The 18,507-nt window shown below is 41.4% G+C and overlaps 1 protein-coding gene across 3 annotated transcripts; it reads right to left on the bottom strand.

Annotated features, from left to right (window-relative positions):
• Positions 1–711: 711 nt before the first annotated feature.
• On the bottom strand, positions 712–18,507 carry LOC148855233 (putative disease resistance protein RGA3). 3 transcript variants are annotated; one of them, XM_088983794.1, is made up of 3 exons: positions 14,898–18,507; positions 14,120–14,318; positions 712–1,005 (listed from the first exon to the last, which is right to left on the bottom strand). In XM_088983794.1, exon 1 carries the CDS (start codon positions 18,418–18,420, stop codon positions 15,520–15,522), a length of 2,901 nt encoding a protein of 966 aa, XP_088839920.1. In that variant the 5' UTR covers positions 18,421–18,507; the 3' UTR covers positions 712–1,005; positions 14,120–14,318; positions 14,898–15,519. The 3 variants fall into 3 exon arrangements, with proteins under 3 accessions (XP_088839920.1, XP_088839919.1, XP_088839921.1); XM_088983793.1 differs by lacking the exon at positions 712–1,005 and adding an exon at positions 2,540–2,933; XM_088983795.1 differs by lacking the exon at positions 712–1,005 and adding an exon at positions 2,540–2,928.

Genomic DNA, 18,507 nt, shown 5'->3' with positions numbered 1-18,507 from the left:
ACTCTTCATGAAGCAATCTCTAAAGTTGGATTTATTCCTAATAAATTTGATCATTGTATTACTCTTTGAATATTAAAAGTAGTTTTGTTGCTCTTTTATTTTATGTAGATGATATTCTTATTGCTAGAAATGATGTGTTTATGACTAATGAAACTAAAAATTGGTTAAAAAACAACTTTGGAATGAAAGACATGGGTAATGCTACCTATGTAATTGATCAATCAATGTAGGGGATTGTTGGATTTTAATCTCATAAGAGATTAAATCCAATGAGTTTGATTGGTCAATTACATGACAAATTGCACTTGCACATTTGATTGGAAAATTAGCTTTTCTCTTACAAAACCCAGTTTTGAACTTGTCCCACATTGGAAAATTATAACATTTGTTTTCAGTATTTTAATAGGAGCTGATTTACATTCCTTAGAAATAGAAGATGAGAGTATGCGGGTTTGATATTGCGCAATGCACGTGCTGCGCATAATAGGAGTTGATTTACACTCCTTAGAAATAGAAGATGAGAATATGGGGGTCTGATACTGCGCACGCACTCGCACGCGTGTGCTCGCAATGAGGCACACTTTACTCGCACTTCGGGCACACCCACATGGCTTGTGAAGGACAATTTTGGTTTTGGTGTGATGCTGACCATTGATCCCCGTTGATGAGATCAGCGATCATCATTTGATCAGGTGTGATCAAGAGGCACAATTTAAAGTTAACAGTCATTAACTGTTATCTACCTTTTAAATAATAACAATGTTTGAAAATGTGACTGTTCAAGGTGCTTTCTTTGAACCAACACCTACCTTTTCTTCATACCTCTTCATAAACTATTTAAGGAGCATGAATCAGACTTCAAAAACACACATTTTCGAAATCCACTTTCTCTGTCTCTCAGTACAGTCTGCTACAATCTCATAGAAGGCTTCTTCGGAGATTCTTCAACTTTGTTGGTTGCAGATTCTCGCCCAAGGCTCTGTTGTATCATGGGAATGGATTTGCCTGTAACCCAACAACAAATTCAGTGAAACTGAGTGAGGGTAAATAACGTTCTAAAGACAGTGTCTTTAAGCATGTCTCAGAGCTTCTCCTCTAAAGTTACAATGATCCTATTTACCAACAGATGCCAACTGTCAAGTGTCTCTAGATGGCATCACCATGTATGTATAAGCTAAAATATCATGTAGAAACTTAAGCACTCTTGCTATTTATCTGCATTTTTTGACTTGATAATATTGGCATTTTCCATGAATCATTTATGCCGGTTAGTGATTACTGGGATTTTGGTAAGCATGATCTTCTTTTTATCCCCCCCCCCCCCCCCCCCCCCTAGTTTTTGTAAAACCTTTGTAGAAAGTTAAACATCGAGGGATCTCCTCTATGGTTTGACTTTAGTATTCAGTGGGTTGTATTAGAACTATAATGATTATACAGAAAATTTCATTACAAGGGTCACCCTCTCATTTAGCATTTGCTATTAGTGTATGCTTTCTTAGGAAAGTGGCTATGGTGGTTCTTGGAGATCACTAGACTTTGGGATTAGGAGAAAGCATGGGATATAGTTGGCATTTGGGACTCTGAACTTTCTTGGGACAGCTGAAGTGGCTGAACTGAAAAGCTTATTGCTTTGTCTTTTAGTTAATAAGTTTTTAAGGAGGTTGTGTGCTCCTTAATGGCTGAAGCTGAAGTTGAATAGCTTTCTATACCCTTGAATATTTTATTATTATTTATTGGCAAAGCAATAAGTTATTCAGTTTAACAACTTCAGTCATTCTCAAATATCCCCTTTGTATGGTATGCGTTGTTATTTCTGCCCTTGAAAGGCCAATTCTGGTGCTATTTGCCTCCAATTAATCATACATGTTATTGTCTGGTGAAATGGAGGTAGATTTTGGGGGGGTCTTGATAGGGAGAAGTTTTATGGTCTGACCAGTATTATTAGACCTGGACCAAATCGGACAGTTGAACCAGTGAGAAATTGAGTCTTCTGGTTCCTGAATTTGGGTGGTTTTGAGTCTTTTGACAGGCAATTGGTAAACCAGTGATTTTGTGAGCTTTATGATCATTATGTCTGCTTCGTTAACAACACTGTGTTTGCGAGATGCTTTGAACTTATAATTGAGGTTCTGGTTTTTAGAGTCCCTCATTGTTTGGTCGGTATTAGCAAGTTTATCTCTTCTTCAAGGTCGGTATTAGTGTAAATCGAATTATTCAAGGGCTCTCTCTTGTATCCATTCTTTAACAAGTACGAATAAATTGAGTTATTTATCCCAAAGAATGAGTTGAACAGAATTAGTGTAAATTGCTAAAGTTTGATTTTCAATTGAAAATTATATTAAAATTTTCCTTCATTTTTAATCTCGCGATTATTCAATAAAGAATTATTCAAAATTGTCTCGTTGCCTTCCCATTTGCCCGTGCTCAGCACAGGCCCTTTGTGCTAGTGCACATATAAAATCATAGCATGATAAGAGCCATGATAATGATGTACATAACATTTAACCAACTACATTTCAAAAATGGATGACATTAGAAATAGAGCAAACACATGATTTCATGTAATTTCCAAAGTAGGATTCGATTCGACATAACACTGGAACAAACCAGCTAATACACCAACGAACCAGCCCTCGGTTGGTTATGAGAGCAATGGTAGAGTCATGGATTCTTGAATTCATCAGAATGTAAACTCCATAACCACTTATGTATGAAAAACCTTATTCATGTTTTGTGCACTTGTGATCTCAAGAGTACTCTCCCCTAATGCTAGAACTGCTCTAATATGGAATGCTGATGAAAGTAATTAAAATGAAGCCAGCAAGTTGTTTAGAGTGCTTGAAACCATGCATCTACATATAAAATCCTCTTATTCAAGTGTACTTAGTAATTCCAACCATATATTTTAGCCTCAACAACACAGTACGGCTGTCCTGTAAGGGAAATTTCTTAATTAACAACTAGTCTCTGTAATAAATATTTTTATACACCACACAGTATAAAAATAATTGATTCATGACAAAATGATGCACTTTGGCTACTAATTAATTACAGAAAACTGGAAAGAAAAAGGAAATTAATTGATTCATGACAAAATATTTTTATACACCACACAGTATAAAAATAATTGATTCATGACAAAATGATGCACTTTTACAAAATAAATATACGAAGAGTGTTAAAAAGACCACAACTGGAAATATACTACATCTATTTTGGATCTAAAGGTACTCGCACTTCTTTAAGTGATCAACTGAAAGATCCTTCTGAAGACATATTAGATAGATGGAATCTTCAATATCAGGGGAAACCCTTTGGATCCAAATACAATAGGTTAATCTGACTGAAAAGCCAAAACCAATAAAACAGATTTTCATGTGATTTTCCAAGTAGGTCTGTCAATCAGAGAAGCTTCCTCCAGGTTTATGACGATGATCACAAGTCATCACCTATATTCAAGGATCCCAATCTGCTAAAGGACGAGATTAAACCAATCCTCATTATAGATTGCATTATATCACCTACGAAATACAAGCATGGGATCCTTTGTTCAGCAACAAAAGGATTGAATACAAACACGGGATGAAGGTTCTTATTCTTATGTCGACAGACAATGGGCCATCTGATCTCATCTTGAGGAGATGATTCCGAATCACTAGAGTGGATGGAGATAGTTTTGCCCCCATTCGAAACGATTCCTTCAAGTTGGTGTTGTACCTTCTCCTTGGGTTTCTTGATGTGGACCACCCATCTTCTATCTCATATTCTAAAACAAATAACTCTTCCCAGTAGTCTAAGTCATCAATCATTTGCTCATAAAGAATTGGGATGTTGGGATTCCCGAACCTTGGCATGTTAAGATCGGCATAAACCGTGGTCACCTCTTGATCAACAATAAACTGGACAAGAATTGCCCCCTATGAGAGGGGCACCGTAGGAAAAGACATCGTTGGGGGACCAGCTACCTTGCCCCTAGTCTCCATAATTTGAGGAGAATCCTTTGAGTTGGGCTGTGGTGTTGACTTCCCTTTTGCAGGTGTATAGTTCCTTGGTGTTTGGACATTCGTTGTAGCTTGAGCAGAGGAAGAAGAACCTGTGGAAGGTTGCAATGGTACTGGGTCAAAGGACCCAAAGGTCACCATGGTGACATTAGTAGTAGCAAAATTATCTCCAAGATCTAACTTGATCCTTCCATGTTCTATGAGATGAAGTATTTTGTCTTTCAGGACAAAAAGCTTTTCAGTTGGATGACTTGTCATCCGATGATACTGGCAATACTTGGGGTCTGTCACATGTCCTTGCTCTTCAAGTCGCTTGGGCGGTGGAAGCTCAATCAAGTTTGATTGAAGTAGATGGTTGAGCATTTCTGGAACGTCAGAATCAGAGAATGGATACTCCTTATCTTCTAGTTCCTTCAGAGTAGGCCTAGATTTCTCTTGGCTTTGGTTCGCAAAAGACTTCACTTTGGTCTCCGTCTTCTTCTTCTTGTCGGAGACCTTAGTTGGTGCAGTGGTAGTGTTTATGACTTCCTTTCCTTTGGAGGAAGAGATCTTGAGGTCCTTCCTCACTTCTTTCTTTTCACGATGATCACTTCGTTGGGGATTCCCATGCTTGGCTATCTGGATCTCCAAGTCATGAGCTCGAGTAGCTAATTCTTCAAAAGTAGTAGGCATGTTCCTTTTGAGGTTGTAGAGTAGTCCCCAATGCATCCCTTAAATGCATGTGTCTATGGTAGAGGATTGGCTGATTTGTTCCTTGCATTGAAGGGAGAGGTTCCTCCACCGCTCAATGTAGTCGATGACGGACTCATCCTTTCTTTGCCTTGTAGTAGAGAGTTCTAGAAGTCCAATAGTTCGTTGTATACAGTAGAAGTGAGTGAAGAATTCTCTCTCAAGCTAGTCCCAACTGTCAATGGAGTCGAGCTAGAGGTTGGTGTACCAATCAAATGCTGTAGACTTGAGGGAATGAATAAACTACTTCACCATTTGGTCACCATAGGTACCCGTGTTGTTGCAAGTCTCGATGAAGTGGTTTATATGCTGCTTCAGATTGCCCTTCCCGTCGAACTACTGGAACTTAGGAGGTTGGTAGCCAACTGGCATGCGCCTCTAATCGATGCAACGAGTATATGGTTTGGCATACACTAGAGAGGTCTGTGGAACTCCTCCATATTGAGCCCTTATGGTGTCAGCGATCATGTACTAGAGTTGTTGCACTGTCAGAAAAGCGACAGTAACTGGGGTGGTATCTTGCATCATGTTCAACATTGTGACCCAATCATACTCCTCTTGTTGCTGCTTCTGCTACTTTTGGAGATTAGGAGTCATTGGAGGAGTGAATCTTGGAGGGTGAGAAGGTCCTTCACTGGACTCTGCTTGGCGGTTTTGTATCTCCAATTTGCTCATCGGGAAGGCAATTTGGAGACCCTTCTTAGCATTGGATCTCTTAAGGTTGTCAATGGCTTCAGCCATCTTCTGGAGTCATTCTTCCATCGTTGCGGCTTCTATCATCATCACTGGTATGATGCCACTAGAAGCAGAGTAGGAGTTGTGTAATGGAGAGGAGTGAGACTCTGCCCTCGATGCAGTGCTTGATTGGTCATCTGGGAGAAAGTATTTATTTCCCTTCACATCAATGTGTGGAGAGTTGAAGAGGCTTTTCTTCTTCAGAGTAGTCGCCTTGGTGATTTTCCATGTAGGAAGCTCCGCTGGAGACAATAGATGCACTTTGTTGGGTTTCACCATGGCACGTGTGATAGGACGGTTGTAGGAACCGAAAGTGCCAGAGGACTTGTTGAAGGAAGTTGCAGCCTTCTTAGTAGCCATCGGATGACTGTTGTAGATGTTGATTTGAAAGATGAGGGGAAGAGAGCGTCCCACCAGGCGTGCCAGAAATTTGTCGACAAAAATTTCATGTATTTCAATTAGCACAAAATATAGAGACAAGTTACAAAAATAAATTTTTTTATAAAGAAAAATAAACAAGGGAATGAACTCTCTTTGATTTTTACTCAATGACGTGAGCAACCTCTGATTAACGATCGAATTTGGTGAAGACGAGGGTCATTGGCATGTTTCTTTATTTCTTGAAGTGTTGATGTAGATTTCCTTGATTTTGGTGCTTTGGGAGATTTCATGTAGATTTCTTCACTTCAGTCTTCGCACTTGATCGGCTGTGAATGATGCTTTTTTAAGAAGGGCCCTTTTGTGGTGGATTGATCTTCTTTGGAGAGCTTGAATCCAAGTGTTGTAGAGAACGAAGAATCTTTTTCCTTCTTTCTTCTCTCTTGATCTTGCAGTTACTAGAGGTTGCAGAAGCTTGTGGTTGCTTGCAATCTTCAGTGTTGGTGTCTGAGAGCTTCTTGTAGTGTGATTCTCCAAAAGGGAAGAAAATCACCTTTCTTCCTAGGTAAGGCTATTTATAGCCAAGGGTTAAGTCTACCACCACTTATGTAGGAGTTAGTGGTCTTGCCAATGGGACCACCCTATTACAATAGGAGATGAGCCAAATTGGACTTAATAAACTTGGATCCTTAGGCCATCAAGATATAGGAGGGGGAGGAGATGTTTGTTGATTACATCAGCATACTTCATTTTTAATGTACCATTTAGACATTTGTACAATGCCTGGCATCTAGTTGGTTGTGTGGTTTTGGTGTAGTTGCTAGTATATCATGAACCAATGGATGGACCATGTTGCCTCACCCTCCCGAAGTGTAAAGGAGTTTATCGATGATTGTGAAATATACTTCAGCAAGAGAAGAAGCTTCTTCACACCCATTTGTATGCCCCATGGGCCACATGTGACGCATTGGGGTTTTTCATTTTGGGATGCACCTTGTACCTTCATCCATGTAGTAAAGTATTGTTCTCCGATGCCATGGGTTGAATGGCGACTTGATTGGGGTTATAGGTAAGCTCAACATGGCGGAGTACCTTCAGCCATGTTCAATGGTAGCATGCTTGAACTCCTTCAGTAATTGGATTGCATAATGGTGATAGGGAACTAGGTTGTCCTTACGCACCTCATACTCTATCTTCAATTGGCTGATTACCCATTTTGAATCTCCATAGACAATGAGGTATTGAATTTCCAAGTCAAGAGCAATTTCTAAGCCAATGATTAAAGCTTGTTACTCCACCATGTTGTTAGAGCAAAGCTCAGTTAAGACAAATGAATATGTGAGGATTTTTCTTTGTGGCGAGACAAATACAATACTGGCACCCGCACCATCTTTGTGTGCTGCTCCATCGAAAAACATCATCCATGCAGGTAAGATGTCTATGTAAAAAACCTCTTCATCAGGAAGGGCTTCAGAGAGTTCCCACTCTGCTGGAATAGGGTGATCTGCAAGGAAGTCTACAAGTGCCTGTCCTTTTATAGCCTTTTTGGGATATAGGTGATGTCAATTTTGAAAAGAGGAGAGCCATTTAGCTAGTCTCCCTGAAAGTACAGGTCGTGCCATGATGTACTTAAGGGGCTCTTCTCTTGAGATAAGGTGGACAATATGTGCCAACATTTAATGTTGTAACTTCTTCGTGGTGAAGATGAGAGCAAGACAAGTCTTCTCTCTATGTGTGAGTAGTTCAACTCAACTCCTATTATTGTCCGACTGAGGTAGTAGAGTGCATTATCTTTCCCTTCCTCATTGACTTGCACCAACAAAGATCCCAATGACTGCTCTTGTGCAGTGATGTATAAGATGAGCAGCTTCTTAGGGATTGGTCAGACAAGTATTGGGGGTTTGAGAAGATATTGCTTTATGCTTTTTAAGGCATTTTTATAGGCCTCATCCCACTCAAATGGGACATCATTTTTCATTAGTTTGTTGAATGGTTGACAACACCCTGCCAGGTTGGAGATGAACCGTCGAATGTAAGCCAGTTGTCCTTGGAGACTCTACAACTCTTGTAGGTTTCGTGGCTCTGGCATGTTTTGGATGGTGTCAATCTTTGACTGATCAATTTCTGTCCCTCAATAAAGAACAATGAACCCAAGGAACTTGCCGGAGGTGACTCCAAATGCACACTTGAGAGGGTTCATCTTTAGTTGATACCTCCTTAGCCTATTGAAGATGCTACGCAAATCATCGAGATGGTCTTCTTTCTTCTTGTAAAGAATGTCATCAAAGATCTGCTGCATCGCATGTTGGTACGTAGCACCGGCATTCTTAAGCCCCCAAAAGGCATCACTTTGTAATAGTAGATCCCCTTTGGTGTTCGGAAGGCCATGAGTTCTTCATCCTTAGGCGCCTATAGTTGCATCTACCATGAGTTCAGTGATAGGCAAAGGAAAGTCGTTTTTTGGGCAAGCTTGATTTAGGTCTCAGAAGTCAACACAGACCCGAATTTGACCATCCTTCTTCCTCACAAGGACAATATTTGCAATTCAAGTTGGATACTTCACCTCTCGAATGAAACCAACTTTAATGAGCTTATTGATTTCTACTTCAATTTGTGGAATCGACGTTGTGCTTCTTAATTGGTCGTACCCCATGCCTAATAGAGAGGTGGTGGACAACAACCTTTGGGTCTGACTCGGGCATTTCCTTGTATGTCCAAGCAAAGACATCCTTGTGCTCCTGAAGTAGTTTGAAGTATTTGGCTTCTTCTTCAGGGCTAAGGAGTGCACTGATGTAGATAGGTCTAGGTTCCTCTTCAGTGCCAAGGTTCAACTCCTTCAAGTCATCCACTATTCCTTGGCCTCATTCTTCAAAAGTAGGGGGAGCAGGCTCAAGTTCTTCATCTCAAGAAGTGATTGATAGATCTTCATCCTCTTTCTCCTCAATGGTGATGTGATTAATCGAGACAATGTCTTCATCCTCAGTTAGCCCTTCACTTTGTTCTTCCATGTCTTGTCCTAGTTGAAGGTTGAACTTTGTTTGAAAAGATAGTGGAGATGTGATGACAATAGTTTGTCGTCTAACTGTTAATGTCTCATTAGAGGAAACTTTCAAGTTCTCCACCCTCATCGTACAAGAAGGAACAACACTCCGAGGCTCTGACTTCTCCTTTGTAGCAATGGCGCATTGTAGGCTTTGACTTTGTTGTCGGCCCTTTTTCTTCATATTGGCACCCTTAGGCCTTTGCGGTTGAGTAGATGATATTGGAACAACATCTTGTCTTCCGAGCCTATTGAAAATTGATTGTCTTTCTCTCAGTTCTCCTAGCTGGTCGAAGACTAAACTCCGCCATGTATGCTTCTTTTCCTTCTTGTCCACTACTTCTATAGTGATGTGGTTGGATGGTGCCTTCCTCTATGAAATTTGAGTTGATGGATTTCGATGGTATCCTAAGCCAATATTTTCCTGAGTGATGTGGGAGCCTCCACTTTGTAAAGCTCTTTGTGTCTTTGTTAGGCCATAGGCTTGTCCACTTGTAAGGACTGGCTCAAGGTTGCCTAACTAACGATTTTCACCTTCTTTGTAACCTACCTTCTTGAGGATCTTCTCAGCATTGGAGTCAAACCACCCTTCTTGATGTTACCCTACTTTGCTAGTTGATGAAGCTCTAACAAATCCTTTAGAAGTGGTTTAGAGACCGATAACTTCGATGTTGTGGAGATTGGAAGCATAAGATCCTTCTCGAGAACATCAATGTTGCTCTTTGATATTGGTGTAGTGATTGGTGTAGCCATTACCTCAAAAGGTAGTTGTCCCTCCCTTCTAGACTTTGGTTCTTAACCATATGGTTATACCCCCTAGCCAATTTTTATGTAGGAGAATGTTGTGGTAGATCTAACTGTTAATATTATAAGGTATCTTAAGTTCTTAACCATATGATTATACCTCAGATCACATTATTGACCCAATATTGGATTAATTTCCAAGTAATATGTGCCATCCAAATTTTCAATATTTTAATAGGAGAAGAAAACCAAAAAAGAGGGCATATTCCATGCACTTGGAAAATGATTTTTAAGTTGAAATAATTCCCATGAATAGAGCAAAGTGTGACTAGTTGGCTATTTAAAAAGGAGGCACGCTTTCAAGTGACCAGGAATGATTCTCCTCTATAAACAACATTTTTTGGTGTTTCTTCCTAAGCAGACAGGTAGGCAAGCATTGTCAATAAGTTTGATCATCACCAAGAAATAAAAATAATAATAATTGCAAGAAATTCTCAATCTATACACTTTTAAGTTCAACTGTCTATCTGAAACAAAATTATATTACTAATAGGGGACCCCTGCTTTGGAAGGGCTGGAATGGAACCATTGATCTGTTGACCCATTGACCTGGTCTTTGGTCAAAAACCTTTGAATCGGTCAACGATTCATTGATCCAAGCGATCGAACCAACGAGTGATTTTTCTTTTTTACATTTTTTTAATTGGGAACCATTTAGGCAACTAGTTCCATTTTATCCTAATCTCAATCCTTGGCCAAAAATCGTTGAATCGGTCAACGACCTATTGACCTAGGCGGTTGAACTGTTGACCCGTTTAATGGCTTCTGGTCATTTTTTATTTTTTTAAATTTTTGTTATTAGAATGGGCCATCCATTCAAACCGAACAGTCGAACCTTCCACTATCACGTTGACCCGTTTAATGGCTTCTGGTCTTTGGCCTCTTTGGAGGGTTCTATTCTTCTCGGGCTACTTTGCGAACTGACGTCTAGGCCATTGCCGAAGTACAACCTGCTACCATCGAACCCCCCACTATCACGTGGATGGTTCCCCGAACTGGCCTCTCTTCCGAAGGCTGTCTTTGCGATGGTTCGGCTGGCCTGCTATTGGATTCAGGGGCATCTCTTCCGTGTTCCCCTTGTCGACCTGCCTTATTATTATTATTGTTATGCTATACAATATTTCTCAAGTACCTGCGACGGATGAGTTCCTCTATCTCGTCCCGGAGATTACTACATTGTTCGGTACTATGACCGTGATCTCTATGGAAACTACAGTACAAGTTTTTATTTCTCTCGTTTGGGTTTCCTTTCAGGTGAGGTGGCCATTTGACGTATGGGGCATCTTTGATCGTCATCAAGATCTCAGTCCGCCTCGTGTTTAAGGGTGTGTAGTCTGTCCGAACTGCTAAGGGAGCTCGAAACGGCTGGCTCGGCTTCGCCTCCCAGGCTGGGTTTTTTTCTTCTATCAACTGGGTTGGAGGGCTCGCCTTCCCTCTTCCTTTTCTCGATCCCACTTTCGGTCCTTTGGTTGATCTCTTCCTCTGTTCTCATGAACTTATCCGCAAGCTTGAGGAATTCAGCCACGGTCGCGGGGTGGTTAGCTACCATGTGCCATTTGAACTCCTTGTGCGTTACTCTTCTCTTGGCTGCCGCGAGTTGCACCGCAGGGTCCAATCACGGTATCTGCAAACATGCGTCATTGAACCGCTTGATGTAGCCCCGGATGGACTCTCCTTCCCTCTGGACTATCCGAAGATGCTTTCCTTGGTTTTGGGGCACCGCTTGCTGGTAACGAAGTGTGCGGTGAAGACCTGCACGAACTGGGTCCAGCTTCTTATTGACCCGGGGGCCAGGTTCCTATACCAAGTGCGGACCACCACCTTGAAGGTGGTGGTGAAGGCCACACACATGCACGATTCGCTGGCCCTGGCTAGGTGCATTTGGGACTGGAAGGCGTCGACGTGGTCGTTGGGATCGAAGGACCCGTCATACTTGTCCAAAAGGGGGAGCTTGAAGTCTCTGGGCATGGGAACTGTGAGGAGTTCTGATGAGAGGGGGGAAGGAACTGAGAGAATAGGGGCAGCTTTTACCTCGTTCGAGCTTGTCTCTTCTTTACCTCTAAGCTCGGGCAGGACAGGGGTGGCAGTTCGGCAACTTTGCTTGCGCCTTCGTTGCTGAGTGGGCCTGGTACTGGCGTTGCTGGCCTCTGTGTTGCCGAGCTCGATGGGCCCGGACTGTTGGTAGTCTACCGCTAGGACAATGAATCGATTCTCTGTCAGTGGGAGCTCAAACTTGGAGTGTCGAGATACTAACTTGGCGGGTGAGGTCCCTGACCCACCGGCGAGCTGCGAGGTGGGGGTGATTTTTCTTTCCCCTCGACCCGGGGATGAGGCCTGACACTTGTGGGGGTTCTGAAGCTAGAGGCTTCTCCTCAGTGATGGAGTCCACCCTGAGGGGAGGGCTTAACCGGCTTTGGAGCAGGGTGCCGAGGTGGAAGCAGTGGTTGGTTTAGAGGCAGTTGGGGGAACTGCTGCTGATATTGGTGTTGGGAGATGTGGTGTAGTACTTGGTGTTGCTGGAGCTGATGCTGTTGGAATTGTTGCATTTGAGCTTGCGTTGCCCGCATGCATTGCATCAGGTCATCAAACTGGTTCTGGCTAGTCGCCAGGGGGACAGCAGTTGGGTCAATAAAGGTTGTTTCGATAGGGAGTGGAAAGGGGACATTCATGGCGGGAAGGCTTGTGGGCACCACTGTTCATGGCGCATTCAAGCTGGGGATCCCATCCACTGAAAGGGGGATGGTGAACTGTTCGATGCACACCACGGGGACTTGAAGTTGTTCCTCGGTGATGTTCATCTCCGCACCACGTCTGGCGTTGCTGGAAGAAGCCATGAGTGTTGGGGTTTTTTTTTTGGAAAAAAGAGGTTATGAGAGTTTTAGAGGGAGGCTTTTAGAAGCGTTCCCACAGATGACGCCAATTGATGGTGCGCAATCCGGCCGGTCCTAGCTGTCGATGACCTTACCTCTGACTGGAGCAACAGGGGCTTGAAATGGAGAAGAAAGAGGGGGATCTCCGGGGAGGAACCCGATGAGATTGATCCGAAGCTCAAGTTAGTACTCTCTCAAAGGCAAGATAAAACTAGATGGCGCAAAGTTCACATACCTTGTTCTTGGGGGGTAGGGAGCCTTTTATAACCAATTCGCGCACTCACTCCTAAGCTTTTGTCAGGTCGGGTATGATTATCTCTACGCTCCTGTCAGTTCGGGTGTCATCACCTCTGTTGGAGCAGAACCGCCACTACTCTCTTTTTCGGAGCCATCTCTGTAACTGGAGATGGCGGTGGCAGGTGGCGGTGGTAGGTGGCCGTTGAAGTGCGGTTGTCAAGCGTCAGATCCCAAGTCAGTCAGGTGCGCCGCCCCTGGATACAAACTTCCTCGGTGTCAGGCATGGTACGGTTGTTCAGTTCGGCATCCTGGAGGCGAAGTGCTGGAGTGGTGAACGAGGTGAAGTCTTGAGTTCGAATAGAGGTGTATCCCGAACTGCCATGGGGCAGGCCCGTTCGAGTTGTTGCCCTTTGTGTTTGTAAAGCTCGGGGCATAAGGGAGAGCACGGGCTCCTTATAGGGAGTTCGAGCTCCTTGTAGGGAGTTCGGACCGCTGATTCCTCCTTTTGGAGCTCACGCCTTAGGCATGCTGTTGTGCCGAGCTGTTGCCTTTGCCACATGTTTAGTGATTACGAGGTCGGGTCAAATCTTCCTTCATGCATGCATCCCACAAACAAGATCTCAAATGCCTTGGATTCGGGATGAAAATCCCCAATCATAAACACATATTCCTTGGCAGATGAAAATCCCCATCTTCATCTCTAATTAAAAGGAATTGCACATTTTCACTGGAATTTGCAATTGTAAAATGTGCAGATGGCCAAAAATAAGAGAACAAAATTTTCAGTAGAGCTCCTAGGCTCCTAGTTCTAGAAAGCTGACAAGTATTCAAGAACTAGCATCCTATTTAGCAAAACAGAAGGTTTCAACTGAAAAAACTGCGAGGACCCATTTGATTAACCATGCTGGTTGATGAAGGATTAAGTTCCCTATAGAAACGCAAAATTGCAAATGTTTCCGCTTCTTCTGTTGATCCCAAGCATTTTGACCCTTGAGTGTAGTTTAATTAAACACTCCAAAGTGTGCTATGGGAAGGACATTGCAGTAAAGCATTAAAATCATAGTATCACTGAAACAAACCATCTAATACACCAACGAACCAGCCCTTGGTTATGAGAGCAATGGTAGAGTCATGGATTCTTCAATTCATCAGAAGAAATGCAGGATGTAAACTCCATAACCACTTATGTATAAAAAACCTTATTCATGTTTTGTGCACTTGTGATCTCAAGAGTACTCTCCCCTAATTGATTCATGCTAAAATGATGCACTTTGGCTACTAACTAATTACAGAAAACTGGAAAGAAAAAGGAAATGATATCTTACCCCAATCTGAGCATATATGCGTAGTGAAAATGAGTAGGGAAACACCAGAAACATGAGCTGGGGAAGACAAGCAACAAGCTTTTCCGTGATGGGTGTTTACTGGGTTTGACAGGATCACATGGTTGATGAGGTTGTATGCTAGCTCCATACGTGTGTTCATATCAACAGACAGCAAATTCAATGCAACTGAAGTTGGGCCCTGTTTCGAATGAAAAACAATCAATAAATTGTTTATGATAGATTGAGAGTAATTAAGGTGTCACTAGGATTTCAACGTTGTGTATACATTGGTTGATGGAGAGCAACCTAATGCTAATCCAACGGTTCAAAACTTAAGGGTTATAATTTGATAAATTATGGAGCTTAAGAGTTAAGCCAACATAAACAAAAAAAAGTGAAGAAAGAAAAAAAGAAAGATGAGTGCAAACAGACAAAAATTGCGGGTTGGATAATAAAACTGGCCACGACAAATTAAGACACAACTGAACATCAGCTCCAAGCAATATGACCTTGATCACATGTATTCTGAATTAAGTAAAATTTTCATTTTTCACATAAAAAGTCATGATTTTTGGTAGGTATATTATTAATTCAGCTCTGATCTCTAAGAACTAATTATAATAACAGATAGAGGGATAGATCAGAAGAAAGTAGAAGCACTAAAAGTAAATTGAGATGTGTGGGACAATACTGCATGTTGAGAGAGAAGCTTTTCTGATCAAAGTGTTGAGTTAATTAATGAGGGTGAAAATCGGAGAAGACGAAGAGTCACGCATACCTATTCTGCGGGGTTCAGCTTCACGTACGAATACGACGCTCGCTACATAACGAATTGAGATGAGAACTAAGATGTGCTATTTTCTCTCTCCCAAGTCCGAATAGCTTTGAAGCGGGAGTACAGAATTTCGAAATCTTGGGGGCCAATTTTCCTCTACCACTTGCAACCGACTGTCCATCTTCATAAGGATAACGGCAATTATAAATAATTAAACGATCAAGGCCGATGCACAGCTCATCATCCTTGTAACTCTGGCAATATGGGAAGGATATTGCAGTAAAGCATATGGGAATTATTCTTATGAAGATGGATAATAGCATCCTTCACATTTCCTTATGAAATTGGAAGCTGCGTGGTTAACGTGTAAAGCTGTCTTGCATTCTTGGATAATACCATTTTTGTTAATCGATTTTTGAAGAGATGCAAGACCTTGTAACTCTGGCAATGATTGAAGCATAGGACAATCATTGATTTCCAAATACTTAAGAGATGCAACAAGACCTTGTAACTCTGGCAATGATTGAAGCATAGGACAATTTGTGATTATCAACTTCTCAAGGGATGCAAAACCTTGTAACTCTGGCAGTGATTGAAGCATAGGACAATTTGTAATTTCCAATTTTCAAAGAGATGCAAGACCTTTTAACTCTGGCAATGATTGAAGCATAGGACAATTGGTGATTTCCAGTACCCGAAGAGATGCAACAAGACCTTGTAACTCTGGCAATGATTGAAGCATAGGACAATCATTGATTTCCAAATACTCAAGAGATGCAACAAGACCTTGTAACTCTGGCAATGATTGAAGCATAGGACAATTTGTGATTATCAACTTCTCAAGGGATGCAAGACCTTGTAACTCTGGCAGTGATTGAAGCATAGGACAATTTGTGATTATCAACTTCTCAAGGGATGCAAGACCTTGTAACTCTGACAATGACTGAAGCATAGGACAATCATTGATTTTCAAATACTTAAGAGATGCAACAAGACCTTGTAACTCTGGCAATGATTGAAGCATAGGACAATTTATGATTATCAACTTCTCAAGGGATGCAAGACCTTGTAACTCTGGCAATGATTGAAGCATAGGACAATCATTGATTTCCAAATACTCAAGAGATGCAACAAGACCTTGTAACTCTGGCAATGATTGAAGCATAGGACAAGTCACCATATCACATTCTTTGATTTCTACTAGTTTCACGGTAGGAAAGAGAGGGGGCAATTTGATCAATTTGGGACAATGATAGATGCCAAGGTATTCAAGGCAAGGAAATTCACCTTCTGCTCCCCACCATTCCTTCAAACCACTCATACACGAGAGAGAGAAAATCTCCAGCTTTTGAAATCCCTGCTTCTTATTGTCGTTATCACCATATCCATAAAATTCTTTTCCTATATGTTCTACTTCCTTCATTTCAGATATATCCAATACTTTGAGCGAGGGTAGATTTCCAAAAGGAGGGAGCAATTTGCACTTGTTGCAATTCCTTAATTGTATTGTGGTCAACATATCATAGCATGTGATCCTCATCATCATCCATTTTGGAAAACTTATGCCACCATAATTAACTATTTGGAGTTCCTTCAACCCCATGTGTGGTTGTAAGCCCTCTAGTACACCCTCCATGCTACCTCTTTCATTATTATCATTCCATTCCAACTCCAACCTATCAATCCGATGCTTATCGAAGAGGTTAGCCTCCTTGGCCTCCTCAAAGTCAGCCACCTTCTCTAGCCCCCTAATACGAATACGTCCTTGGATATGGCGTAATTCTCTTAGCTCTTCTATTGTACTTTTGTTGCCATTGCTCTTTTGCATGATCACCTCAAACTTACGCAATGTCCTCAAAAAATGTAATCTCCCAATTCCTCTTATTGGTTTGAAAACATTCCAGTAGCGATCTTCCGTCACTATGTATTGGAGGTTGATTAGGTTTCCCATGTTTACAGGAAATCCAATGAGACTCGTACAATTTTTAAGCATCAAAACTTGCAAATTGTAGAGGTTGCACATCGACTCGGGTAACACTCTAATGCGTGTCCAGTTGAGGTTAAGCAACCGTAGATGTTTCAAGTTGCCAATTGAATTTGGCAAATTGACCAATCTATCATTTCCACTCAAATCCAGTACACGTAGGCATCGGTATTGTTCAAATAAGTCACCTAGGATATGCCAATCCCTTGTTGATGGCAAAATCAACATCAAAGTTGACAATTCCTTGAATTTACATAATTCCTTCTCCATTGCGTACTGATCTTGTTGGACGTGAAACATTGATACGTAATGAACCATTTTAAGATTGCCACTGTTGTTGTTATGTGATTTTCCCTTCTCCATCCTAAAATACATGCCTGCGGAAACCGACTCTGCTAAGTCATGCATCAGATCATGTATTACAAAGGTGTAATTTTGAAAAAAGGGCTGATTGTACTCTTGAAAAAAGGACCGATTGAACAATTCATCAAAGTATTCGCCTCCAAGGTCTTCTTCCATAATGTCAATTCTTTTAGATGAAACAAAACCTTCTGCTATCCAAAGCCGGACTAGAGTTTCCTTAACAAATTCATAGTCTTTAGGAAACAAAGAGCAATATGCAAAGCATAATTTTAAATGTGCTGGCAAGTAATAATAACTCAAACGTAGAGCTGACATTGTTGTCTCGTCTGCTTCAACCTCCCACATCTTACTTTCTAAGACGGATTTCCACCTTTTCACATCCAGATCATCGTATAGAAGTCCTCCTAGTGATTTCACTGCTAGAGGCATTCCTCTGCATTTTTTAACAATTTCCTCTCCAATTTCTTTCAAGTTTGGATGCTTATCACAGATTTTGTCATCAATAAAAGCCTTACTTTTGAATAATTCCCAGCAATGTTCATCTGGCAAGGTTTCCAAATCAATTTTTTTTATGGAGCTCATAATAGAGGAAACTCTATTAATCCGAGTGGTCACCATTATTCTGCTTCCTTTTTCTGCTGCAACATTAATTGGGACTCTTACCGCATCCCACGTTCTACGGTCATCGCTCCATATATCATCAAGAACAAGTAGAAATTTCTTTCCCTGTAACCATTTCTCGAGTTCTTGTTGAAGTGGGTCCAGTTGTTCTATTGGCTGGTGTTTATGAGTGATTGACTCAAGAATTGATCTAGTTATTTTTGTAACATCAGAATCTTGGGAAACACATACCCATGCTCTCGCATCAAAATGATTAACTACGTTTGCATCATTGTAAATGAGTTGAGCCAGAGTGGTCTTGCCAATCCCCCCAGTACCAACTATTGAAACAACAGGAACTTTTTGCCCATTGTAATTATCAGATAATAATATGTCTATTATAGCATTTGCATCTTTCCTCCTTCCAAAAATTCTATCATCAACTAAGGAAACAGTCTGAGGGCGTGAATCCAGTGATGAAACTATGTTGAGTTTCTTTTCCGTTTCACTGAGATTCCTTCTAACGGATGAGACTGAACTCGCATAATCGTGGTTCATCTTTTTCTGAATCTCATGCATCTCATTTATGATGCCAGTTATGACAGAAGGAATCTCATGGCGACATAAAATTTCTTTCTCATTGAGAGAATAGGAGAAGTATTCGTG

Source organism: Nelumbo lutea, chromosome 4, assembly GCF_056320005.1.
Source record: "Nelumbo lutea isolate HS-2025 chromosome 4, American lotus-T2T, whole genome shotgun sequence".
Taxonomy (NCBI): Eukaryota; Viridiplantae; Streptophyta; class Magnoliopsida; order Proteales; family Nelumbonaceae; genus Nelumbo; species Nelumbo lutea.
Note: the sequence above shows the minus strand (reverse complement) of the source record. Positions and strands in the feature narration are given on the sequence as shown.